The following is a 27,630-nucleotide window of genomic DNA, read 5'->3' as shown; positions in this document are numbered from 1 at the left end:
CACAGCTTGCATTAGTTTTAGGTGTGAATTTCTCTTCTGAGGGTCAAGTAGTATTTGTTCTATGTGTGTGATGTTAGAGTGGTCCTTAGGGAAAGAGACACCGCTGTCTTTTCTTTCTTGCTCACTTACCCCTCTGGCATTTGAAGCCATACTTGCTATTACAATCGTTAGGTACAAGGTCCTGCTAAGATGGTTGACTAATCCAGGAACAAATAACCATGCTGCCATACTGGAAACATTGCTCTGAAAATACAAAAGGATAAACCATTTAATGTTTTTCAATTTAGAGTTCCTGGTTTCATTGCAGCTTTATCTGCAGAAGATTTACTGTTTACTGTACTGTAAATATGGTTCCTCTGTGTCCGGAGCTGGCTTTGTGTAATTTAGAAGTCTCCGGCCATAGATCTCACAGCCATGTTGATATGCGGAAAAGACTCCACTACTGGAATAAGTAGTAAAGTAGATATGTTTATTCCAGCACTGGGACACGGGGGATAGTTCCTCCAAATTCATGCGTGTGGACAGCTGCATTCAGCTTGGTATATATTGGGTTACAAGCTCCATATTCATTGTTTCCCAATATGCCTATTCATTACCTAGCCCCGCCTAGCCTCGCCTCATCTTACAATGAGCTCAAAAGTTATTTACATCCGCGTTGCGCTTGCGCAGTGTTGTCTGGTGGTCGTGGGCAGGGGTCGCTTGAGATGAAATAAGAGTCTTCCTCAGATGAAGTAAAGGGTCTTCCTCATCCTGAACTTTTTACCTTGCTTCCCTGGGCATGCTCTTTATGTCCCTGGCCCAAGTCCAAACTTCAAGGCTGGTTTAAGTTAGTTTTAGATTCGAAAACAGGATCTTTGGTCAAGATTCCTTCCCTTTATCAATAGTCTTATATCTTCTCATTCTGCTTTGGTAGGCACAATAAGTGTTGAGCAAGCTGTATGCATTGCTTTTAACAAGCAACCTCTTAGCAAATCATTTAACCTCTGCTTCCCCATCTCCCCTGATTCAGTGTGGGTAGTCAAAAGTCCTTTCCACTTCTGCTTAAGTGGGTCTTTATTGCCATACACCCAGTCTCCTGGCTGGTGAGTATATACTTGAACATTTAAGGTTATTATTGAAATTAAAACAACACACTTGCACAATGATAAAAGTATTTTTCCCCAAGAGGTTACGGATTCTACAGCAGCAGCAGTTTAATCTCTGGCCTCTAGTGGCAGGCAAGGCTCTATATTCACTACCACCAGAAGGTGGCAGTGTAGGAGCATTTTGCAAAGCTTCATTAAGAATACTGGGAAACTGAATTTCCATTTATTTCCAGTGAACTTTTTAAGATATTTGAATTGGCCACCCTCCCCCAAGGTGGAGACAAAAACTGAGTTTGTTTTCTCAGTCTTGATCCTTAAATTTTGCAACAAATAACAACAACAACACGGGAGAAGGCTGAGGCGGCACCAGCTGTTTCTCCTGCATTGCTTGGAGTCCAGCTGCCTCCCACACTCTCCTGGTAATTTTAGTATATTTTGGAGTGGGGATAGAGATGGGTTCTCCCCCCCCTCCAACGGGTCCAAACTTTTCACACAACAGGTTGTTCCCTGGGCAAGAGACCAGGGCTCTTCACCATGTGCTTACTCCTTGGAAAGCTTTATTTCATTTTCCCCATTAATGAAATTCTCAAAACATTCTCAGTTTTGTTTTCTTTGGGATGATTGCTGATTTTCCCTTGGAACTTAACCAATTCTGTTGCAGAGTGAGATATCATTACCTCTGCTTCCTGATAAATTAATTCTGTCTATACAAGTGAGCAGAGCTTGGAGTGGGGAGGAGAGGAGGGGGTTGACTTTACTGAGTCCTCCTCCAGGCATGCTCAGGGAATCCCACCTTCCTCTCCGCCTCCTCATTTTTTACAGGTGGGAAGAGTTTAAGCCAGAGGGGGGTGACATCATGCTCAGGGAGTCCCACCTCCCTCTGGAGGCTGGAGATCCCCGTCTCACTCTCCACCTTCCCCTTCAATTTGCAATTGTAATTCTTTTTCCAGAGCCTGGCTCAACTGGTTCTGCAGGTTTTCTGTCAGTCTCTTTTCGGCATTTAACCCCTCCTCCACCCTTTGCTGAACTATGAGCTCCTCCTGTAGGCTCGCTTGCAAGGCCTTAGCTAACTCATACAAGGAGGCAATTACCTCTTTATCTCGTTGCATAGCAATGTATATCTCCTTTTGTCCAGCTATTAACGACACTCCCAACAAGGCAGACCATCTGGATTTTACTTTGCCAGGGCTTTTTTTCTTTTCTTTTTCCAAAGTTCCGGTTTTCTCCGCAACTAACTGCGGATTGTGCCAGATTCCCTCAGCCCACATTGTCAGGGTGCCTTCCCTCCTGCCATGTAGTCCTGGGAGAGGGGCCCCAGGGGAGGAGACACGGGGTTTCCCTAGCCCCTGTTCAGCCTCATTCCCCATTGGTTGTTTTGTGTTCCCTTGCGCGGGCAAGGACCCTCGGGTCCCATGATTGCAACAGTTCCTCGGCAGAGCTCCGGCCATGCGGCTGGAGAAATAAACATCTCTGAAACATCTATCAAGAATCGGTCCATATATATTTCTTTTCCACGGGCCTCCTTGTTTGATACGCGTGTTGCAGTATCCGCACTGTAACACCACATCTCTCTGTTTCGGGCTGGACAAGCTTTATAAGCTTTTAACAAAGTGGAGAGCAGTTCAGGTCAGTTTTTACCCAGGATTCCATGACCTTTCTGCCAGAGAATATCAGTTTTGATGGAAAATTTATTTATCCTTTATTCTGTGACTAGCAGTTATGTCCAAAGAAAATACATCTTCATCACGTCAAGAGCACCCTGCTCGCTGTGCCAATTAAAATGTAAGGCCCCAAAAACTCTCTCGACAAGCCTCTTAAAAGGCCTTACAATTTTTTATGTACTCTGAGTTAGAGAAATACTGACAATATATTCTCAAGAGGTCAAAACAACAACAAAAAACTTTACTGGCAATATATATAGATATAGAAAAGAACAAGTATAGCTTCCACTCCTGGTTCCAGCAGTGTTCAGCTGTTAGAAATCCCAAGAGGAGGTAGAGTCAAGACATATGCTTGCCTCATGTACTGGCTTAAGTACCCTTTGTCTTTCCTGGGCCTTTCCCCCAAGTGGGACTTCTGGTCATCTGGCCACTCTGGGGCTAGATTGGGGCTCCAGGGTTGGGGTGTGGAGCATTGCCTCCCATGTGCAAGTGATTGGCAGCCACTGTGGGGCTGGGATACAGGCCCCAGGGCGTGTGGGGTATACAGGACAGTGCATTGCCTCACCAAAGGCAAGGCCTGACCTGCCCCTTTCCCTCACACACGCGCACCTGAAATGTTTTTAACCACCAATCCTTCCAGTCTCTCACAGCAACTCCCAGTATCAATACAGACTAGGGGGTGAAGGGATTGAGAGTAGCCCTGAGAAGAGGGACTTGAGTACTGGTGGATGAAAAACTGTTAATGAGCCAGCAATGTGCACATGCAGCCCAGCAAGCCAACTGTGTCCTGGGTTGCATACAAAGAAGTGTGGCCAGCAAGTCAGGGGAGGTGATTCTCCCTCTCTACTACGCTCTTGTGAGACACCACCTGAAGTATTGTGTCCAGCTCTGGGGTCCTCAACACAAGAAAGACATGGATCTGTTAGAGCAGGTCCACATAAAACAAAGTGTATTTTTGTCAGAATGTGGGTGCAGCAGAAATGAAAACATTTCTCGCCTTAAATTAACAATAAATATTATTCTTATTCCTCACTGAGATGTGACAGGTTCATTAAGACAATAATTGAACTTGGCTGCTTTGGTAATCACTCAATGGATATTTTTTCATACTGCATAATTCAAATAAACTTTGAACTGTGAAAGAATATTAAAGTTTCAACACCAAATTTAGAGTGTGTATAAATGCTCTACTTTTTTCTTATAGATAGCATCAGTGTGATACTATGATAGAATCTAATCCTTCTTTGATACTTGTGCCTGTCATCTGTGTTAGAGATCTGACTCAAAAACTTGCAGTGTTGTGCTGCTTCTCATGGTCAAATTAACAGTATTAATTTTGTAAGATGCCCTGCTTTCTTCTTCTAATTAGTCCATTGCATGATATTGTCTGAAGTCTTTTTCCTTGTAGTATGCTTTAACAAAGACAACTATACTTTTTGAATTATCTCCATAATATTTGAAAAGTCATGGCAGTCAGAAAAAGTCCCAGGTGACTGGAAAAAGGGAAACATTGCACTCATTTTTAAAAAGGGTCAAAAGGAGCACCCTGGAAACTACTGACCTGTCAGCATCATCTCTGTGAAGGAGACCACAACAAACTTGCTGCTGTCAAAGGGGGTTGTTGTGAAGGTTGGCATAACTACTATGAAAGGCTGTCAGCCACTGAGAAGCCTTGAGCCAGCTCCAGCTGCACATTTCTGTACATTAGCCATTCACAAATTTCTGTCTGCAGCCTTTTCCATTGCAGCTGAAATAGGCTTTTGCTGGAAGCAATTTGGTGAGATAGAGCTGGCTCATAAAATCAGAGCTAGAGATTGAACGATATTAAATGCTGCCTGCTCCCCACTGCTCCTGTCCTCTCTTCAAAGAGCCATACTGTCTTGCTTGGTTTGGCAAGGCTTCCTTCACATTGCATCTGATATAAGGTCAGATCCCCAAGAGAGGCCTTCCCCTATATTCCTTGTTATCCCATTCCTATTTCTAGAACTAGTTCATATTTCTTCAGCTGTACAAACAGGTAGTTAATGTGTTTGTAGGAAACAGTTTTCCCTTGGAGATTAGTTTAGCACTGGAAAGGGGAACCCAGAGAGATGGCGAAATCTCCATTCTTGGAGGACTTTCCTAGACAAAGCAATGACTGACTTGGTCTCGTGTTGCCAATAACTATACTTGAGTGAAACGCTGGACTAGATGGGCTTCAGAGGTTAATGTCAGCTAACACTTCTGGTATAATATTCTACTGTCATTTCAGTGGTGTTTCAGTGGGAGATGTGTGAGTACTTACAGATGCTTACATTTCAGTAGATTAAATATGCGACCATTGGTGGTTCAGTGGTGCCTAATGGTCTCAGCAATGCATCAGTATCCCTGCTACACAGTCACACTCTCTATGTTCTCTTAGGTTATAAAAGTAACTGCTCTCATCTAACTGTGGTGTTTTACCATTGATAGACCTAACCCTTACTATCCATTGTCTTGGTTTGAAAGACAGGTGTCTGCTAAGGAAGGCAGAAGCCTCCCTTGGAATGGCAGATGCAACCCCCTTCCCTCCGAGTTATTATAATTTTGAAATCAAGGGGCTTTTAGGCAAAGATATGGGAAATAGGAATAACAGTTCTTTACTATTATATATCTATATGTGTATGACCAGTCAAACAAACAACAATAACTATGGCAGTAACAGCAAACAATCACAAACCCAGTCCCAGCCTTCTCGGCTGTCAGGCCCTTTCCCCTTGGGTGCAGTTCTGGTCGCAGCCGGCAGGGGAACTGGCGGCTCCCGGTGAGCAGGGCAGGTGCGATGGTTCCCCCGCAGCTGCAGGGGGTGCTCTGGAGCGAGCTCAAGGAGCATGCGGCACTGGTGGCCTGGGATCCCGGGAATGGATGGAGCAAAGAAGCTTCATAAACCCCTGGGCAGTCGATCCTGGTGTCTGGTCTGACCCTCAGGAACAGCAGGCTGGAACGGCTGGGATGAGCACAAATCCAGGATGGCAGACGAGGTGTATCCAAACGGGCAACCCCCCCAGAGGTCTGGGCAGGCAGGGTGAGCAAGGCTACAACGTAGCGAAGGCTCGGAGCAATGGCAGGGCAGGGCAGCCACGGCCCAGCTCCGAGCGGGGCAGGGAAGGCGGGCTTTGGGATCCCGGGGCTTCTCCAGCAGAAGGAAAAGCGTCCGAAGAAAACAGCTTCCCTCTCTGTCTGAACTCCGAGACTGACTGCCCACACACCCAGGTGAAAAAAAAGAGCAGCCAGGTCTTTTGTTTTTCTTAAATATCCGGTCATTTGTTCCCCTAGCAACATGTATGGGGGGAAAATTCCTTTAACAGAAAAGAAACCCAAAAAAACCAGGAGAGCTCCTAAAACCCCAACACCCATGTAGTCAAACTCTGCATTGGGTAGGACTAGTAGTATTGTATGATAAGTCTGATTCTGGAAATAAACTGTAAATTCCTGGTCCTAATTTTATAATGAGTAATTTATGGTGAAACAAATGGAAAATTCTCCAAATGTAAGTGTCCCAGTATCTTAGTGCAAAGAATGCAGGAGGTTCCCTCTTGGGAAGAGCTATTCAGCAACAGATGCGCATATGATGATATTTTCCTACTCAATTCCTAACGGACCATCTTACAACACAATTTCTCTCTTATGTCTAGTGATAAGCAAAGGATCAGTTTTGCAGAAATACATACATATTTACAGTTAGAATTAGGCTTAAGTACTTTGCTGAATCACAGAATGCTTGAAGTGGGAAGGGGCATCTTGAGATGATCTAGTCCAACCTCCCTGTTTAAGCAAGGTCAGCTAGAGCAGGTTGCCCAGGAATAATAATAAGACATTCATAACAGTAAGAAATTAATTCTCCTAATATTTATCCTGTATGCTTAAATTGAATATTTATCAGCTACCCCAAAATAAATTTACTGCACTTGTTCCTCATTGTAAATATGAGTGACAAGTTTAACAAAAAGTCTTTAAACTCGTACATTCAAACTGTAATATTTTCATTAAAAGTTCATTACTTTCTATTAGTATTCTATCAGTATTTAAGTTATAACATTTAATCTCTTTGCTTCTTTTGTTATGCCTCTGCTTTCTTTTAAACTTTCTGATTCTATCAAACTACAAAAAGCAAGAGGTTTTATTCATGTGAGCCTTTCAATAGAAAAAAGAGGCTAATAGTTTTTCATAATAATACATTTTAAATTCAGGTTTACAGTGATGGCTTTTGGGACAGTTTTTAAAAACTGCTGAGAGTTTAATATGTGTTTAACAAAATCCTGTCTACCTTCCTTATAACAGCAGGGAAAGGGAAAAAGCCTGATAAATATTTTTATATACTTCTGAAGGAGGGGCTCAGTTTTGGAAAGACCACCCACCTGAAGGTAGAAATTACAGGGACAGAATGGAAGAGCTAAACCCTACACGATTTATTATTGCTAAGACATCAGAAGAACGGACAGGTATGCTCCTGTCTTTAGAGCATATTAGGTATTTTATTTTCTCAAACCTTAATAGTTAGAGATACTATTGTCCATGGCGTGAGTGTAGTTTGTGACAGTAAAAAACCCAAACAAAATCATAGAAAACAAAACCGATTTAAAAAAAAAACCTGTGTGAATTTAGGGCATATACTCCTTCCGTTTTTCCCCTCCTCTGACTCCCCTCAAATTTTAACTATGATATTGTTATAAGGTCTGTATATTAGAAAGTTATAAAAGGAATCTTTGAAATTGTGCTTTAATGATTGACCTAAGAGCTCATGTTTTATGCTCAGCTTTGTTGATATTTCAGTTTTTCTCCTTTTTGAATGAGATTCTTGCACCATTGAAATCAATGCAACTGATTGCATGTCTTGGTTTGAAAGACAGGTGTTTGCCAAGGAAGGCAGGAACCTCCCTTGGAATAGAAAATGTGACCCCCTTCCCTCCAAATTATTATAACTCCAAAATTACCGGGCTTTCAGGCAAAGATATGGGAAAAGGAATAACAGTTTTTTACTAGTGTATATATATATATATATATATATATATATATATGTATAACAAGGCAACCAACCACAGTGGCAGCAACAACAAACAAAACCAGAAACCCAACAGCCTTCTCTCAGCTGTCAAGCACTTTCCCCTTTGGTGTAGTTATGGTCACAGCTGGCAGGGGTGCTGTTGGCTCCTGGCTGGGTAGGGCAGGTGTGATGATTCTCCCACGGCTGCAGGGGGCACCGTAGCAAGAGCTGAGGTGCCTCTCTCCACGTGGTAATGGTGGGCAAGCTGGTAGAAGAGATAGAAAAGGGGCTTCCTTTTCAAACCCCCAGGGGCAGCTGGTCTCAGTGCCCCTCTGGATGGTGAAATGGGCTGTAGCAGGAACCTCGGAGTGGCGGCTGGAATGGCAGAGGTGGGCACAGCCGGGGGTGGCAAACAAAATGTAACAGAAAACTGCAGCCTTAGCAGGAGCTGCTGGGGTCAGGCAGACACAGGGTGTTGGGTTAGGATCCACCCAAGTGTACTGGTGGCAGGTTCTATTTAGCTAACTTGATCTCCTTCTATGACAAGGTGACCCACTGTGGATGTTGTTCACCTGGAGTTTAGCAAAGCCTTTGACACCATTTCCTACAGCACTGTCTATGAGAAACTGGGTGGACAGGTATACTCTTTGCTGGGTAAAAACCTGGATGGCTGGATGTGCCCAAAGACTTGTGGTGGATGGAATTAAATCCAGTTGGCAGCTGGTCACTAGTGGTGTTCCCCAGGGCTCAGTACTGGGGACAGTCCTGTTTAATATCTTTATCAATGATCTGGACGAGGAGATTGAGTGCACCTTCACTAAGTTTGCAGAGGACACCAAGTTTGGGCAGGAGTGTTGATCTACTGGGCAGTAGGAAGGCTGTGCAGAGAGATCTGGACAGGCTGGATCAATGGGCTGAGGCCAGCTGTATGAGGTTCAACAAGGCCAAGTGCTGGGTTCTGCACTTGGGTCATAACCCAATGCAATGCTATAGGCTTGAGGAAGAATGGCTGGAAAGCTGCCCAACAGGAAAGGATGTGGGGGGTATTGGTTGACAGCCAGCTGAACATGAGCCAGTGTGTGCCCAGGTGGCCAAGAAGGCCAATGGCATCTTGGCTTGTATCAGAAATAGTGTGGCCAGCAGGACTAGGGAAATGTTCATCCCTTTGTACTCAGCACTGGTGCAGCCTCACCTCAAATCCTGAGTTCAGTTTTGGGCCCCTCACTGCAAGAAAGACATTGAGGTGCTGGAGCACATCCAAAGAAGAGTAACAAAACTGATGAAGCATCTGGAACACAAGTCCTATGAGGAGCAGCTGAGGGTAATGAATGTTTTTAGTCTGGAGAATAGAAGGCTCAGGGGAGACCCTACTGCTCTCTACAAGTGTTTGAAAGGATGTTGTAACAAAGTGTCAGTCTCTTGTCCTATGTAACAATTGACAGAACAAACAGAAATGGCCACAAGTTGCACCAGGGGAGGTTCAGGTCGGATATTAGGAAATAATTCTTCACTGAAAGGGTTATCAAGCATTGGAACAGGTTGCCCAGGGAAGTGGTTGAGTCACCATCCCTTGAGGGCATTTAAAAGATGTGCAGATGTGGCACTTAAGGACATGGTTTAGTGGTGGACTTGGTAGTGTTGAGTTAATGGTTGGACTCGATAATCTTTTAGGCCTTTTCCAACTTATACAATTCTATGATTCTATGGCTCAGCAACATCAGAATCTGCAAGATTCACTTTGATTTTGTTCTATAGAAGCCTGTGTGAGGACTTAAAGAATGCGATTACGTCTCAAAACACTATTCCCATAAGATAAGCCACCTCAACAGGAACTTGAGATAAGCATGGATGGCAAAAAGGAAGGCGCTAATTCCAAGCCTAAACAGAGGTGAAGGTTTGGAATTAGCACACTGGACAAAATTCCACTGTGCAGACTGTGGGAAAGGAAACCACTGCTTACACCCATGCCAGTCCAAGTTGTGGGAACATCTGCGACCACCCCTTGGATACCTGGAACTTGGACTGTATAAAGGTGGTACCTCCAGTAGAATGATTCTGGGACCCCCACCACTGAAGACCAGGGTGAAGAAGGACACTTCAGGAATCCACATGGTGGTGATATCTTTTGCTTAATTTCTTTCTCACTCTGTCCCCCCCTTCTCTCTTCCTATTTCTTTCTATCTCTCTACCTCACATTTACTGTTAAATAAAATCTGTACTATTGACTTTGGCATATATTACCGCAGGCCTGGGCCCTAGGGTATATCACCGTGTCCCGCAGCCATAGGGAGGAGGAGAAGAGAAGATCCAGCAGGCAGGAATTGTGCAGCAAGATTGATTTATCTCTCTGGCCCGCCTGTGCCCCACCCCCTGGGTCCGGTGGCTCTGCTTCCGCGTTCGCGGCCATTTCTCCCTCGGCCGTCGGAGGGGTAACATCTGACTCTGCCGAGTTTAGCAGCTCCTGCAGTAAGTGGACGGGTGCTGCTGTGCTTTTAACCGGTGGACCATGCCACTCCGGGCTCCGCTCCGGTCTCTGCCCACCGCTCTGTAAGACCCCCATCTGCACTGCCACTCTCTAAAGTCTCTATGGCGGCTGCGGCCACTGTCTTTTCTGTTTTTATTTCTGCGAGAGTGCTAGTTACTGCTCTCCAGGTGAATTTGAGAGCTTTTGTTTCTTTAGCTTTCTTTTTAAACGATCTTGGATCAGCTAGTTCCTTATAAAGGTGTACTTCTTTAAGTCCCCGCTTTTCTAAAAAGCATAAACCAAGGGCCACCTCTGTTGCCATAACTGCGTCCTACCACACTGCGTCCCACCGCAATAACTGCGTCTAACCGCAAAATCTGCGTCTTACCGCTGTCCCTGCTGTCAGGGTCGTGCAGCCTTTTCAGGTTTAGCCCTTGTCAGCCGATTCAGTGGACCCCTGATGTCAGGTCAGTCCAGGCACGGATCAGACACTGGCCAGCAGGTGTTGACCTTTTGCCCCCCGATCGCTGCTTTATCGGGGCCACGTCAGCTCCCACCGTAGTCAAGAAAATGAAGTGCCAGTCCCAGTCCTGTCCCTGTTCGGGCGCCAAATGTTGGAATTGAAAAAAGTCCGTGGACTCCGGCGGGGGGAGAAATTGCAGTCCAAAACCAATGTTGTTGATAAGAGCAAACTCCGTTTATTAGCAATCCAGAGGCACTTATATAGTATACCAGCTTGTTAACTCTTAAGTGGCTTAAAACTTATCAAAGCAAATTTCTGCTTCTACATAATTGGACTTACATTGGCAAGCTTCTACAGTTGTTATGATTAAAAGAATTCAGAGTTCACCCTCCTCCCTCTGGGTCTTATCTCCACAGCTGTACCTTCTCAAAACTCCCTTCTTGTTCCCAGCCCTGTTTTTCACACAGGGATTTTCTCATGGAGAGTTTTTCTCACACAGGCCTTTTGCTTGCAGGCTCTTGCTACAGTTCTTTTATTGATCCCATAATTCTATCAATGATCCATGTCCCTGATCCTTTAATAATTTCCCAACAATTTATTTAATTATTTTACAAACTCTTTTATAGACTTTTTTCTTCATAGTCTAATTGGACCAAGGATCAGCCACCCCTTGGGGTGATTGGCTAAAATCCTAAAACATCCATTGTCAAAATATTTTTCTACTATACCATAAACAAGACTTTTCAAGGCTGCAGGTGGCTTGGTTGTTTATATACTTTGCTACCTCTTCTGTGAGAGAGAAAAGTCTCTCACGGACTTGGAAAATAGCAAGAAAATCCTTGCTAGCAGCATTTTTGTATCTACAGGCATATGGTCTAGTTTGCACATTAATTCAGACAGAGGCATCTCTCACTAATCATATCATAATAGCCTGTTTGGTGGTGAAACTCTTGTTTTCAGGAGGCATCTCCTAAAAAAAGCTTCCATAGTAGCTAATCAGGCCTGCCTTAGAGTTTTCAAATAATAAAGAAGTAGAGTTAATTCCTGGTTTCAAACTCAATTTGTTCTGATTCTGTATTGCCTACATCGTGTCAGCCTAACAGTTCTTCAGAATTGTATCGAACCACACAGAATTTTACAGTGTCAGGAAGCCCTTGCAAACAGAACTGTATGCTTCACTTATTTAAATTTCCACTGTCATGCAAAATGCTTTGCAGGAGCAATTTAGCAAGGCTTAAGTAAAGGCTCACTCGATGTTAGAAACAAATTTACCATTTGTAAGATTTTATGTCATAAGCCTTTGATTTGGGCAAATATTCTCAGGTTATCAATGAGTAAATTCTAAATTTACCTGGAACTATTTTAATGCTGATCTCTTTCAAAAAATTAAGGATTACTTGCATTTAAAGTTCAGTAAACTCATATAAAATAAATAAGGTTCTTGAAACTTGGTTATTATGTCTTGTTGTACATTTATCTCTGCCTTGAACCACATGCATTTCAGTACCCATGAATTTGTTGGCTGATCATAACTGTGCATAGTCAGTATTTACAACAGTACCTGTTATAGGTATCGTGTCCATGACCTGTGTTCTAAAGAATAATTATGCTTGAGTCATTGAGTTTGCAAAAGGAAACTGCCTGCATATTTAATATACCACATACCTATGAATTGTAAATGAATCAGTTAAATCTTACATTTTGGTAAGAAGATGGAAAATGTGAAATGGATATATTTATCAACTAAAATGGAATTGCATTGATTGATTTAAAAAAAAAATTAAATTATTTTCACAACTGCATAAATGTATCTCTTTTTTTTCTAAATTCCAGAATCGAATGGAAGAAAGCAAAGCACTCTTTAGGACAATTATCACATATCCATGGTTCCAGAATTCTTCGGTCATTCTGTTCTTAAATAAAAAAGATCTCTTAGAAGAGAAAATTATGTACTCCCATTTAGTTGATTATTTCCCAGAGTATGATGGTAAGTATATTGCCACCAGAGCTCATGCCCCATTTAAACTGCAGTAATGACCAAATGTAATAGTGTTGCACATGTTTTGCTTAGAGGTTCTTAGGACAAAGATAATCACCCATTCTTCATTAAACTCATTTTCTTCTTTACAAATTGTACTAAGTACACCAAATGGTTAGTTTGTAGTTGAATGACTTGCTGGTAGTGGTTTTTTAAAAATGAAGTGAAAATGAAAAAAATTTTTTAAAATAACAATTTTTCATGCTTCAAATTTTTAAAGTCGCTAAAGTCTTGTGTAACTTTCTAGATTGCTAGGATTTCATCTTATACCTTCATTAATAGTGGACAAGATGGCAGTACCTTTCATGTGAAATTATTGATTCTAGATGAGTAACATCATATTAGCAATGGACCTTATTCTGTCCTTGTTCATAAGTTGGGGTGAGGATTTGAACTGAAGTATAAAGCTAAAATTATATAAAAATGCATTTCTCATTCTACTCAGTCTCACATAGTCTTCTTTTTTTTTTTTTTTTTTTAATTGTGTTTGTGTTTTGTTGTTTTTTTAAGGCTGGAAATCTGAAGATAAGTGTCATAAATTCTCTGTGGGTCTCAGATAAACCAGTATCACTTCTCCCACCCTTTTATTGTACCATTTCTTCTTTGTTTCCATTATTTTAATTTTATGTTACTTATATGAAATTTAATGTGCTTGTCCCAGAAAACATGTGGAACATACAGCTGCTTCTAAAGAAGCTGCACTTTGAGAAAGTTCTCCTGAGGTGAAAACCTAGGTATTCAAAGGTAACTGAGTGGAGGCTTTGGTAACAAAGAAAAAAATCAAATTCATATAATAACATCTCTTTTGTCACACCAGAGAGTGAAAAGCAGATTCAAAAGCTACAAAAAAAAAGATTAAATCTCTCATTTTCAAAACTAGATAGTGATAGAAGGAAAAAGTTTCATGTTTTTCCTGTTTGAGAGGAAAGGATGTGTTCACAGTGAACAGCCTGCAGGATCAGGCCATACTTATTTATGAATCAGTGTAAGTTTAGTTTGATAGTACTAAACAGAAGAGAATTGACAGTTGAATAGAATATATTCTTGTCTTTTCATGTTAGAAGTGTGACAGGTGCCTTAGATGACATCCTGCAAGTGAGAAGGCTGTATGGGCCCTTTTGTTATGATCACTTAAGTGGAGATACACCTGTGTTAAATGCTTGTCCAGAAAAAACAGACAAAATTCATACACAAGAGTTGATGTTGGAAGGGAACTCTGAAGATGATCAAGTCCAACCCCCCTGCTCAAACAAGGTCATTAGCGCCTGCTTCACAGGTATATGTCCAGATGGCTTTTGAATATCTCCAAGGAGGGAGACCCTACAACCTTTTTGGGCAACCTGTCCTAATGTTCAGTCACCCTCACAGTAAAAAAGGGGTTTCTGATGTTCAAATGGAAACTCCTGTGTTTCTTCTTGTTCTGTAACTGGGCACCATCAACAAGAGCCTGGCTTCATCTTCTTTGCATCCTTCTTTCAGGTATTTGTACACATTGATAAGATCTCTGTCTAAGCCTTCTCTTCTCTAGGTTAAACAGTCCCAGGTTTCTCAGCTTTTCATCCAGTCCTTTAATCATCTTTGTGGCCTTTGGCTGGACCTTTTCCAGTATGTCCTTGTCTTCTTGTACTGAGGAGCCCAGAACTGGACACAGAACTCCAGGTGTGGTCTCATAAGTGCTGATTAGAGGGGAACGATCATGTCCCTTGACCTGCTGGCAACATTCCTCCTAATGCAGCCCAGGATACCATTTACCTTCTTTGTGTCAAGGGCACATTGGTGGCTCATGTTCAACCTAGTATCCACTAGGACCCTCAGGTCCCTTTTCTGCCAAGTTGCTTTCTAGTTGGGTGGCCCCCAATATACATTGGTGCCTAGGTTTGTTACTCTTCAGGTGCAGGACTTGGCACTTGCCCTTGTTGAACTTCATGAGGTTCCTGTCAGCCCATTTGTCCAGCCTGTTAAGGTCCCTCTGGATGGAGCCACTCCTCCCAGTTTTGTGTCACCAACAAACTTGCTGAGGGTACACTCTGCTCCTTTATCCAGATCATTAAAGAAGATGTTAAATAGGACTGAATCCAGTATTGGCCACTGGGGTACCTCACTAGTTACTGTCGTCCAACTAGACTTTGTGCCACTGATCACCAGACATTCAGCCCATTTTCAGTCCCCCTCACTGTGTGCCATCCAGTGCATACTTCATCAGCATCCCTATGAAGATCTTATGGGAGACAATGTCAAAAGCCTTACTGAAATCCAGGTAGACAATATCCACTGCTCTCCCCTTATCTACTAGGCTGGTCATTTCAACATAGAAGGTTGTCAGGTTTTCAGTCAGTCAGCTCAGAGAAACCCTCTTCTCCTTTGCCATGGGTAAGGGAAACAAAAAAAGGTTATGGACAAGCAGGGCCATAGCCAGTAGGCCATACCTGAAAGTCTTTTAAGTGTCTTACTCTAATTCTGCAGATCTTGCTGGACTTAACCCCTTAGAGAAGGTTATGGTTTAATTTGATTTCTTTTGGTGGAAAGATGGGATGGATGACTGTTGTGGTTTACTCCCATCTGGCAACTTAGTATCACACAGTTGCTTACTCACTCCTCCCTTCCTGGGGAAACAAATCAGAAAAAAGGCAGAACCCATGGCTTGAGATAAAACCAGTTTAATAATTGAAGTAAAATATAGTAATAATACTAATGACAATAATAACAATAATAATATTAATGAAAAGGACAGAATAAAAACAATTGATGTACAATAAAAGCAATTAACACACAATATAATTGCTCACCACCCACTGACTAGTGCCCATCCCATCCCCAAGCAATGATTGGCCCCTTCTGGCTAACTTCCCCCAGTTTATATACTGGGCATGACGTTTCATGGTGTGGAATATCCCTTTGGCTACTTCAGGTCAGTTGTCCCAGCTGTGCTTCCTCCCAGCTTCTTGTGCACTTCCTCACTGGCAGAGCATGAGACAATGAAAAGCCCTTGACTCAGGGTAAGCACTGCTCAGCAGCAATGAAAACATCAGTGTTATCAGCATCATCCTCATACTAAATCTAAAACACAGCACTGTACCAGTGTAGTGGTTTTACCTTGGCTGAATGCCAGGTGCCCATCAAGCTGCTCTATCACTCTTCTTCCCAGTGGGACAGGGCACAGAAAATAAGATGGAAAACAACTAGTAGGTTGAGATAAAGCAGTTTACTAAAGCAAAAAAAGAAAAGTGAAAGTCTGAGCACACATAAGCAAAAGGGAAAGTTAATCTCTACTTCTCATCAGAGAGCGATGTTCAGCCACTTCCCAGGAAGCAGGGCTTCAGCACGCGTAGCAGTTGCTCCAGAAGACAAACGTAGAATAATGAATGCTCCCCCGTTCCTCCTCTCTCCCTTAGCTTTTATATCTGAACTGACATCATATGGTATGGAATATCCCTTTGGTTAATTTGGTCAGCTGGCTGGGTTGTGTCCCCTCCCAGGATCTTGCCCACTCACAGCCCCTTGATGAGGGTAAGGAATGTTAGAGGGACAGGGCTGCTCGGCAGTAGCCAAAACACTGGTGTGTTATCAACACCCTTCCAGCTACCAAGCAAAACACTGTGAGGGCTGCTAAGGAAAAATGAACTCTATCTCTGTCAGACACAATACAACCAGCTACTAAGAAGAAAATTAATTCTATCCCAGTCAAAACCAAGACAGTTGCAAAGTCTTTGGTTTGCGTAGGTCTCTGTGTGTCCCTCTCTGCTGTTCCAACACCCTGTTTGGAGATGTTGAAGATGGACACATTTGGAGAACTCATCAGAATTAGGTATTTTTCAGCTGGATCACTTTTCCCATGTGGGTAGTACAATGGAGAAAGTAGCATAGGGATGAGAAATGGTAAGCAGGATGGCAAACTGGACTGATTAAACTAAGCAGTTGTACTGCACAGTATGTCATAACAACATTGGATGAGAGACTGAGATGTGCTCAAGTGTCAGAGTATCACATGAAGATATGCTTTCACAGATCATACTAAAAGACCAACTCAAAGACTGGAATGAAGTGCTGGGAGTGAGGAAAAAGACAAAAAGTGGCCATGTTTGGGAAGGAAAGAATTAAAAAATATCTATCTGTGGGAGCACACTCCCCTCCAGAGTCTTCAAAGAAAATAAATGACGACAATTACCAAGCTAATGTAGCCAAGCTAAATTGTAGTGCTTTTTATACGGGACTTGACTATCATATACAGCAACCCTTTTAAGACTGCTAAAAAGGGAGCTAAAGACAAGAAACCTACTGATTTGTATTATAATTCTTTTCCAAGATTATTTAGATTGTAACCATTTAGCATTGTAAATCTAGCATTGGTTCATTCCCTTTTTCTAAATACCTTAGATGGCAAACTTTCTTTTTAATCTCAGTTTTCCGTACTTGAATTCCAGTCAGAAAAAAATTAAATTACATTATAATAACCACACACGTTATTAGGCAAGCAAAATTTGGATATGGGCTTTGAATAGTGCAGTAGATTTTAAAAGAGGGACAAACCTGCCTGTGCCTACCCACTGTAAAACTGTTTAACAAAATTCTAGGAAGTTGATAAAAACAATAAATGGCTTATTTTGAAGAAATCATTGTCTTTGAAAGTGTTTGAGTCTCTTTTGCAAATATTTATACTTCTTAAGAGTAAAAAAAATTAGTAAGGATTTTAATTTTGCTGCTGTTTCTATAGAATATGTGATGAAGCTAAAGGCTAGAATCTGTTGCGTTTAGAAATTTAAAAAATTTTGAAGTCCTCTTTGTCCTAGTTCAGAGAAATTATTATGTTTATGTCCTTCTCTACATATCAGAAAATGTGTAGTCTGTGTATGTGTCTATATATGCACATACATATTCATGTGCATACAAGATACTGTAGAATCATGTTCTCCTTCCACAAGGCTTTGCAACCAATAGATATCAGAAAGTATTTTATCTTTTGTGATTCCATTGTTACCTAATTTGTGGATTTATCCAAATTAGAAATGTTTATTTTTTTATTTAAATATTAAAAATAAGTTTTATTGTGCAGTCATTGAAAGTTATGTGGGCACAAGCTAACTCCCTAAGTACAGATTTCACAACCATTGAAGGACAGAACTATATAACAGCTGAGAGCTGGTATTTATATTGTCATATAACAAGAACAAGACTAATGAGGAGATAGGAGGAAGAGGCACAGCAAACATACATGTTCTGTAGAAACCCACATTGCAAAAACAGGAGAACAATGGAATAGTGGCCTTTGAAAATTGCACTGGAACAGTATATGTATATACAGTATAGGAAAAAATAACTTGTGTCTAATGTTCCTACTTCTGTGCTACTCTTTTGTCTGTGAACATGAACCAATCCTCACTCCTATATATTGGAAGTCGTTATTTTGCCTTCTGCCTTATGCAAAGCAGACTATGCAGTTTGGTTACATAGACTTTGTGTTCTGAGAATTACAGACTTTGTTTAAATTTAATAGAATTGTTATATATAATTTAGAAAATTGATTTGTTAGAACATTAAGTTTTTAAATTGAACAACTTCAACTAGCAAGCATGTATATTTTACTATCACTAAAGTAAATTAAATTCTGTTGGGGACAGTGTCAGACCAGTTTAAGATGTAACTTGGTTATGCTACATTTTAAAAGAATGTACTTAAGTATAGTTTAAATATAGTAGACTGAAAATGGGCCAAATCTATTAATTTTTAATATATTTATGAGTATAAAGCAACTAATTGTTCTGTTGTTCATTTCGTGGGGTCATCAAGTTCATCTCTCCTTTTTTAACACCTTATGGAAGAAAGAGGATAGTCAGCACAAAAAGAACAGCTCTTCTATGATCAACTTCTGGAATTTCCTTCAATTTTTATTTTTTAATGGTTCCTACTGGGAAAAAATAGTATATGGTAGTATTTGTTAGTAGAATTTTTCCCTTCCTCTCTTATACAAGGATCACAGACTGAGTCTTTCTTCTGTTTTCTGCTCCTGAGGTTCCTCTCCTAAATAAGCTCAAATGCTGAATTGACTTTAGGAGAAACTGACTTTTTCTTCTTAATTATCAGGACCACAACGGGATGCACAAGCGGCACGAGAGTTCATCTTGAAGATGTTTGTAGACCTGAATCCAGACAGTGACAAAATTATCTACTCCCACTTCACTTGTGCTACAGACACAGAGAATATACGCTTTGTCTTTGCTGCTGTTAAGGACACGATTCTACAGTTAAACCTGAAGGAGTACAACCTGGTCTAACTGTGCCTAAGAGGCCCTCCAAGACCACCTTTGCGTGACTGAAGATGCACAAGAGGGACTGTATTATCTGTGAAAACAAATTGCATAATACTAATTTATTGCTGGCCTGCACTCTGTGAATGTTCACAGTGTTTTAGTTAATATTATGATTTTATTTAAACTATATGGAGGAAAACCAAAAGATGCTGAAGTACATTCACAGTACATTTTCTTATTTTTAGGCAAAATCTTGTGACTCAGTGGGTTCTAAATTCTCAGTCATACAAAGGATAACAGGTTTTTGCTATTGAAGCAAAATCAAGCTGGTTTCCTCTTTCCTGGACCCTTTCTCTCCCTCCTTCCTCCCCCCTCTATATTTTAAAAGTACAGTGGCCATTTTACCACTTCCATTCCTTGATAATATATTTTCTGTTGAGTGATTTGGTCAAGAAAATTACTATCATCAGAAGTGAAGCTATCAGTCATTAAAATTTTACAGAATGTGCTTTCTCTAAAGGATCAAAAGTACTGATAGTATGATTTTTTTAATTCTTAAAATTAGTGTTCTCATTCTGTCTTCACTTCTGAGACTAGAATATTGTGAATTGCAAAATAGAAATAGTTGTGTATGGATTTAGAATTTAAACATACTTTCACAGTTCAAAAAGATGTATAGAAGACAGTAATGAATAATTAAAGACATAAACCTCAGATGTTCATAGAATATCATAGAATCTCTTTTTAATTGCCATGTGCCATTATTTTCTCTTTTCTTTATTCACGAATGACCAGTAGAAATGTCATGGACACTACATTCTCCCCAGTGGCTACAGCCTGAAACAGGGGTAGGGGTTTATTTTTCAGTTGTGTGCATTTTTTCTTAAGTTTGAGCTTTTTTAAAGTGTGTTTTTCCACAGTAGAAAAAATATTTTTTGTTGTATAAAATCTTGCCAAATATGGCTCTTTATGAAACCAATACTTTTGAAACATACAATACTGATTGAAATGCCAAACTAATGGATTGGGAATTGACCTGATTGAGTCAACTGCCAAATGATAAACATAGTTTTAACTCATATGTTCCTGTTTTTATTAAGTGTTCCATTTTGTAATGCCAAAAACAACGTGAGTGAATATGCTACTCAGTATATGTGTATAGAAGACAGTTTAATTCTCTCCTTATGTCAGAGATGGCATGAGATTGCATACAATGTTTTCTCTAATAATATCAAAGCACCTTTGTATAGCATGAAATTATTGATGAATGATCACATTCAGAAACCTTTCTTGATAAGGTTGCCTCTTAACCTATTCACAGACATTTTATAGGTTTCATGCAAAATAGTCTCTCTTGTTCTTTAGAAAGATTTCTTAATGCAAATCACTCTTGAAATTTAAACATGCAAATTTTTAATAACAAAAATGTAGCACACATCAATGAGCAGCTTAGGTTGAAAGGTATTTTTTTGACCAGGTGCATGATTGCTAGCACACCACAGAGAACTCTGAGGTCAGACATAAATGGATTACTTATGTTGCCAAGTAGCAATAGGGTGCACTTAGCACAGAAATTGCTGCCTCTCAGCAGCAAAGGAGAGGCGGAAAAACAATCTCTTATTACTTGAGTAACAAAGTTAACAATAAATACTAATGAGATGCTTTTCATCCTTAACACTCCCCACTCTAAAACAACATTAATAAGAATAGTTGCTAGTTTTTGTTCCCTCATAAAACACCTTATAATTGGAAACTGATTGTAGGTATAGTGCAATTATGAATGCTATAATCATTGTACATACATATATATGCCAGCATCCATATTGTCTTTATATTCATTAATTTTTGGCAAATTGAATGTGCTGTGTTGATATGTATCTATGTAATTGTATAATGTCTTATAGCTAATTCACATTTTTAATAATGTTATTTTATTTACTTTTTTAAGAGAAGAATGTAAATTTTTTTCAGTTTATTCCTGACTAGGTATTTGTTGTTTTTATTTTAAAAGCAACAAAAAAAGCTTATCATAGTACAGAATTGTACTAGCATTGTGCTATATAGAATCATTTGTACATTCCTGAAATTGGAGACACACAGAGGACATCCATAATCAAAACAATACTTAAATCTTGTCAGGGCTTTATACAGATGTAGAAGCTGTTTTTGTTGGAAGAATTTATGCCATTATATCTAGGATTAGAATATAAGCTCTTAAATATCAATTTGTATTTGGCAGATTGAATTTCAGTTAATTTTACCTTTCTAATAGCCTTTCTTAGAAAAGTGAATTTAGAGACATTTCAAACCATTGAACATAAATACTAATGGGTATACGCTATTTCCCTAAAAATATAATAAAAAGATACAAAACATCAGATCAGTTAAACATTAATTCAGAAATTACAGAAACCATAGATCTAACAACAACCTAGTTGCTAATGTTAAAAATTTTAAGGAGTTAGAAAATTTTTTTTAATAAAGCTAAAGCATGTAGTTGAAGGCTATAAAGTGACACTGACATTCTAAATGCATCATCAGAACAGCTGTTCTTGTTATATATGTAATTATAACATTGGCCCTGATCTTACTTATAAACATAACAAATCTTCTGTTTTAACCATTGACTCTGGAGCGCATGATAATATCCCTTCTTTCAGCCAGTGAATGCATTGGCCACCTTGGATTTAGTGATATAAATAGAACTGTAGGGGGAAAAACAGCAAAAAAAAAAAAAAAAAAAGCCAGTGTTGTCTAATGAAGATTTGGGTTTGTTTTATCATGGAATATTGGGGGGGGTGTATGGGGTTTTAAGTTTTAATACAAAAAATTTTGTATAAAAACAAACCAAAAATTTACTCACGTTTTATAGATATATTGAGATTGCAAAATTCAAGTGTGTGTGCCACTGGGCTACTTCTGGTATATTTTAATCGAGTTGAACTTGTGACAATGTTTAGATAATTTAAACATATTCTGAAAAAATATAGTCAGCATGCTAATGCAAGCCTTACATGATTCACCTAACACAGCATTGCAGTGTGACAGTGTTTACAAAAACATTTCATTTTTAAATGACAGATGTTCTCATTTGCAATATATTCCATTGCTGTTGCTGTTTTAATTGGTGATTTCCACTATGCATTATAGTGCTTGAGTCTAGAAGTATGTGCCTCTAACATGAAGCTGAAGGCAAAAATAAGACAAGAACCCTTTTAATTTTGCAAAATTACATTGTTTCATTGAATGTCATAAATGGGAGAGGAGAGAAGGAAAACATATTGGAAAACTGTATTCTAGGTGTACAAGAAAGCTGTAAATATGTTTTACAAAACCCTTAAACTTGCTTTTTTCACTAATTAGCTGGCACTTTGTTGACATATATAGGATGATGAAGCTATAAGGGCAGTTTACTTTTATAATTCAGACTTTTGATTTTCAAGGTAATCTGTAATTTAAAATCATACTGCCACGATTGTGAAATGCTTTTTAAAGTTTGAAAGTGGAGAAGAGGCTTTATGCTGGTTATCACTCAGAATTGACTGCATGATTTGCAAAAACTTTAAAAGGTGATAAAAGGGCTGCATATGAAGATATTGTTAGACTCCGAGCTTTCGGTTATGAGATGCAAGACTTTCACATTGCTCAGCTTAATGACCCTTCCCTTGTTATGCATTCTTCACAAAATAATGAAATAATAGGAGAAAACAGAGACGTTAACCCATATGGAAAAGAAAAATAATGCCCAAATAATTTATTATATGTGCTTCTGGTATTGAAGGTCTGTGCATGATTATCCTGCATTACATTAGCAAACTAATGAAGTGTGCACAGTATATTAACAAGGCTTACAAATTGCCTACCTCTAAGAAATCAATAAATTAAATATGTTTTGGAGAGTGTCACAAGTAAGGAAATTAAAATGGCCTGTTGTAGATATTTAATGGTTATTTGAGACGTTCACACTTTTGCAGATAAAGTCCCTCTTTGGACATAAACAACTAAGGTCGTATGTCCCTGTCCAATTTGCTAGTTTAGTAGAGATAATGAAAAACAATGTATTTTGATTTGAAAAGAACCACTGATAGTTCCTCTTTTCTGTTGTTGTTTTTTATTTTATTTACCATTTATCAGTCAAAACATACATTTTCATGTAATAAGTTATCCATTGAGGGTCATGGTTTATCTAGTTACAAGGATTTTACTGTAACTTTCACTCGAGCTTTTTTACAGCAGGAAAAAAAAGAAATAGAAGAATCATTTGGGCAAAGTTGATGTTGAAGATAGTGTCAAAAATGCAAGAGAATTCAACCAGATCTATCTTACTCTTGGTAATAAGAATGAGATTGCTGTTTTTGTGGTGTTGGGGGTTTTTCTATCAAAAGATGGTCTAAGATGAAGTCTATTGCTGGATTTCCTATTTATCATGCTGCAGAAAATCCTTTTTTTTTGCCAATATATTGGAAGGGGTGTCAGATACCTTTTAAAAATTTGCAGTGTTTAACAAAATAAAGATAATATTTGTTATTCTAAAGTGTCATTTAAATGCATGTATTGTGTATTGTTTGGGGGACAAAAATAGGGTGTGGTTTTTTGGTTTTCTGTTTAAAAAACTAATGCATAAAGGCTGCTCCTCAACAATTGTGTTGGTTAAAAATAGAGTACTTTTCACCATAGCTTTGTACTATAGTATCTTCTTCGTTCCTTGACATTTAGCTTTTCTGAAATATATTTGGGCTTGTTCTCCCAAAATATTTCTTATGACAAATATTCATCTTGGGAAGGGTTTATATCCCATATCCTTTTTTTTGGTTTTGTTTTGTGTCTGGAAATGGTCACTGCCCCCCTGGTTCCGGGAGTATCACGATGGGTGAGAGCCAGCCCAGGATCCTATGAGGGTTGGGGGCAAGGGGTTACTTCCTTCTGGTGGGGCAATTCATCTCAGCAGCCACGCAGCACAGTGCCTCTGATTAGGGATACTGTTGCTTTGTGGTTTTTGCCCGTTTTTTTTTCTTCTCCTGTGACTGGCCTTGCCAGCTTTCTTCTCTGTTCCTCTGCTTGCTCGGGAGCCCAGAGCCAGTGCGCGCTATGCCGAAAGCCCGACATACCCCACTGGGGTCGCCCCTCTGTGCGGCCCGACCGCAGGACCAGCTATGGCCGGTGAGCTATTCAGGGGAGCGATTCTCGGCCCAGCCCCGCTGTTTTCCGCTGCTGCTTCAAGGGCTTCTTGCTACATTTTAACCCTACACCCGGCCACCCTGTGGCTTCTCACATGGCCCCGAAGTCATCGCTCCCGCCGCTGCCAGCCCAACCTTACTTCCGCGTTCGGGAGACCTCGCTTCCACGCCTGCGCGGCGCGGCATTAGCCACCCATCTACAGATACCGCGGTTACCTCGGCAACTCCGCTTGCAAGTCAAGTCGCTCCTAGCCCGGCCCCTAGCCCTGGCCGGGGCGTCAACCACGCCCCCGCTTCCAGCTAAGCTACGCCACCGCTCCCCGGCACCAGCGCTTCTCAGGCCAGCCTGGCCCCACCCACGATCCCGACCACCCGCCCCGCACACTAGCCACACACGGACGCTTCAGCTGCTACGCCGGCACAGCCGGTACGCATGACATCTCCAGCCAGCACTGCAATTTCATCGGCAATGGCAGCTCCGTTGTACAAGCTTTCAGCATCTCCACCTCCTACCAGCTCTGTGTCAACACAGCCCTCGTCTGCACCGCAGCCACAGCAGAGAATTTACAGCAGAAGTATGTCAGCAACTATTGTCTCATCATCGCATTTACCACCTCTCATCCCTCTAGCAACACCATTCAGACAATTAGCACTACAATCACAGGATGTTGAATCACATCTCCCATATAATTTCGACGAAATGAAGAAAGTTTTATCTCCTGAAGAGGCAGCCAACTTTCTCAGTTCTATACTGTTACCTGCTCCATCACAACAGGACCAAGCATGTGTTATTCATTTTCAAAGTGACGTCTTGCATCGAGACATTCCACTTCACGCATTCTTCTCGAGCTTCTCAGGGATATTCAGCCGATTTTATGGGACTTTGTCATTCTCGAGTGCCTATTCCGGACCTAAGTGCAGAGGATATGGTAACCATCACAGCTTCAGAAGGCATTCCTCTATCTTCTCGAGCTTCACCTCGTTTTTTTACAATGAATGCTGGAACTCCAACTTCCCATCTGCCTTCTTCACAGCTTCGAATTTCACAACAACAGACACCAAGTTCCTCATTTCTCCAAGGTCGCTTTCGGCTTTCAGATGAATTTATTCGTCATCTTTGCTTCCGAATGAGAGAATGTGCAGATTATCTACCTCAAGAGGCTGCTGCACTGGGTCCCCACCCCTCATCCTTCCCGTATGGTGGCACTACCCTATCCACATCCACTGTACCCTTTCCTTCAGCATCCAGATCAAAGCCACCTGAAATGGCAGGTTCTGCCACTCCTCGATTATTACCCTACTGTGCACAGCCGAGAATACCGCGCCCTATTCCTCATCCAGGAGGGAGAGAAGAAAATAGAATGCATGGATTCTTCGGTAAAGAAGAACCTGCATCCTTGCAGTCCAATCAAGCTGCAAGTTTACGAGATGCTGGTATGGATATGGTTTCGCCTGATAAATATGTTTCAAAAGATACGGCTACCACAACAGACTGGTCACATATTAGAAAAAAAGATCTTCGACAGGAATTTTACTATGGCTGAAACAGATAGCATTGTAATGCCGGTTGCGTATACCAGACATAATCAAAATCCTCCTACATGGCATCCTTTGGATCATCAAGTTATCAAAGATTTAATGGATGCAGTGAAGAATCATGGACTGGGAAGTCCATACTTCAAACAGCTTTTGAGAGGCACATTTAACAATTATGATTTAGTGTCTTTTGATTGTAGAAGCATTGCCTCAGCAATACTTACAGATGCACAACTCCTGCTATGGGATGCAAGATGGAGAAAAGCACTTGGTGAGCTAAGAGAGAAATATGCAGGAGGACCACATGCAGCCTTTACATTAGAGCAATTGGCTGGTGATGGACCTCATGCTAGACCTGAAGATCAGGCAGTGGTTTTGCCTCGAAATGTCCTTATAGATATCAAAGAAGCGGCACAAACAGCAATCTTACAAATTCCACCTACTCGAACCCCAGAAGGCATCTACACAGAAGTAAAGTAAGGTTTTGCTGAAAGTTTTACTTCATTCGTTGATCGTCTAAAGCAAGCCTTGGACAGACAAATCAGTGACAAAGCGGCAAAACCATATCTGCTACAAAGTCTTGCTTTTGCAAACGCTAATGCAAACGTATAATCAGTGCTATACCTGGTCACGCAACCATAACTGAAATGATAGAAGCTTGCAGTAAGGTGGGCACACCTCAGCATGTTGCAACATCCCAAGCGAATGCTTTTGGACAAGAGCTTGAAAGACTTCTTAAAGAACAAATATCAGCGCTTCGCTCAGATCTGCAACAAAGTAACTCTACACAAGCGATGGCGGCAGAATTCATTGGGAGACCATGTTTTAAATGCAAAAGACATGAACACATGAAAAAGTATTGTCCAGGACCTGAAAAAAAGTGAAAATATCAGGCCTCTGTCCAAGATGTAGAAGAGGAAGACATCATGCCAATCAATGTCGCGCCAGAACAGATGTGGATGGGAATGTTTTACCACTTCTGGGAAACTTGAAAAAGAGCGCGAGACGCCAACGCGCTATGACACAAGTAATGGTGATGGCTCCATCCGCAATCCCACAAGGAACACAGTTATTGGAGAGGGTCACTCAAACTCCGTCAGCCAGACCATCTGCAGATTTCCCAGTGACCCAGAATTGCTGCCACCAGGGGCGCAATGTGAATTGGCATATTCCAAATTAGTATGTTTTATGAACGAAAATCATGCAGTGATATCCACAGGGGTCACTGGAACATCTTGGAAGAGACAAGACTTTTTAATAGTGGGCAAGGAAAGATCTAGCATCATAGGGCTCATTGTTTTTCCATCAATTGTTTCAGCAGATCAAAATGAAGAGCTAACAGTTTTGGCTCAACCTTTACGTCCTCCACTAGTTATTCCAGAAAATACTCCAATAGCCAAAGCTATTGCTTTACCATCTCACTCAACAGAGCAGATCATGCCAGTGACTGATCAACAAGCTTCAGTTGACATTGAAGACGTGGACATTCATGCCAGTTGGATGAAGCAGATAGGCTGTGATCGACCTGTGCTCGTTTGCAGTTTAACATGTGGAGATAAGACAATCTCAATTAAGGGAATGTTAGACACTGGTGCGGATGTTACAGTCATCTCTTATCTCTTTTGGCCCAAAGAATAGCGCTTGAAAGCACCTCTGAACTCGCTTTCAGGTATTGGAGGAAATACCTTATGCCTGCAGAGTGAGCATGCAATTGTTGTTTCAGGACCCGGAGGAAAACCAGCAATCATTCGTCCTTTCATTGTGCAGAAGCCCATCACAGTATGGGGAAGAGACATCTTATCACAATGGGGAACAAAAATAGAAGTGGATTTTTAATAGTCGCTGCAGCACTCACCACCTTGAAATTAACCTGGAAAACAGATGAACCTGTATGGGTGGACCAGTGGCCCCTGGAAGAGAAGAAATTGAGTGCTCTCAAGAGTCTTGTTAAAGAACAAT

At 40.8% G+C, this 27,630-nt stretch overlaps 1 protein-coding gene across 1 annotated transcript in view; it reads left to right on the top strand.

Annotated features, from left to right (window-relative positions):
* LOC309584624 (guanine nucleotide-binding protein G(q) subunit alpha) overlaps positions 1-18,982 on the top strand; it is a gene marked incomplete at both ends in the record, with an annotated part of 212,661 nt that extends 193,679 nt beyond the window's left edge. The window contains 2 exons of the mRNA XM_082300755.1: positions 12,509-12,662; positions 18,792-18,982. Of these exons, the coding sequence (XP_082156881.1) occupies positions 12,509-12,662; positions 18,792-18,982 (345 nt within the window). The remainder of the gene's footprint in view (positions 1-12,508; positions 12,663-18,791) is intronic.
* Positions 18,983-27,630: the final 8,648 nt, after the last annotated feature.

The sequence above is a fragment of the Coloeus monedula genome (genome assembly GCF_965178545.1).
Source record: "Coloeus monedula genome assembly, chromosome: W".
NCBI classification, from domain to species: domain Eukaryota; kingdom Metazoa; phylum Chordata; class Aves; order Passeriformes; family Corvidae; genus Coloeus; species Coloeus monedula.
The sequence above is the reverse complement of the archived record's forward strand: the minus strand, read 5'-3'. Positions and strand labels throughout refer to the sequence as shown.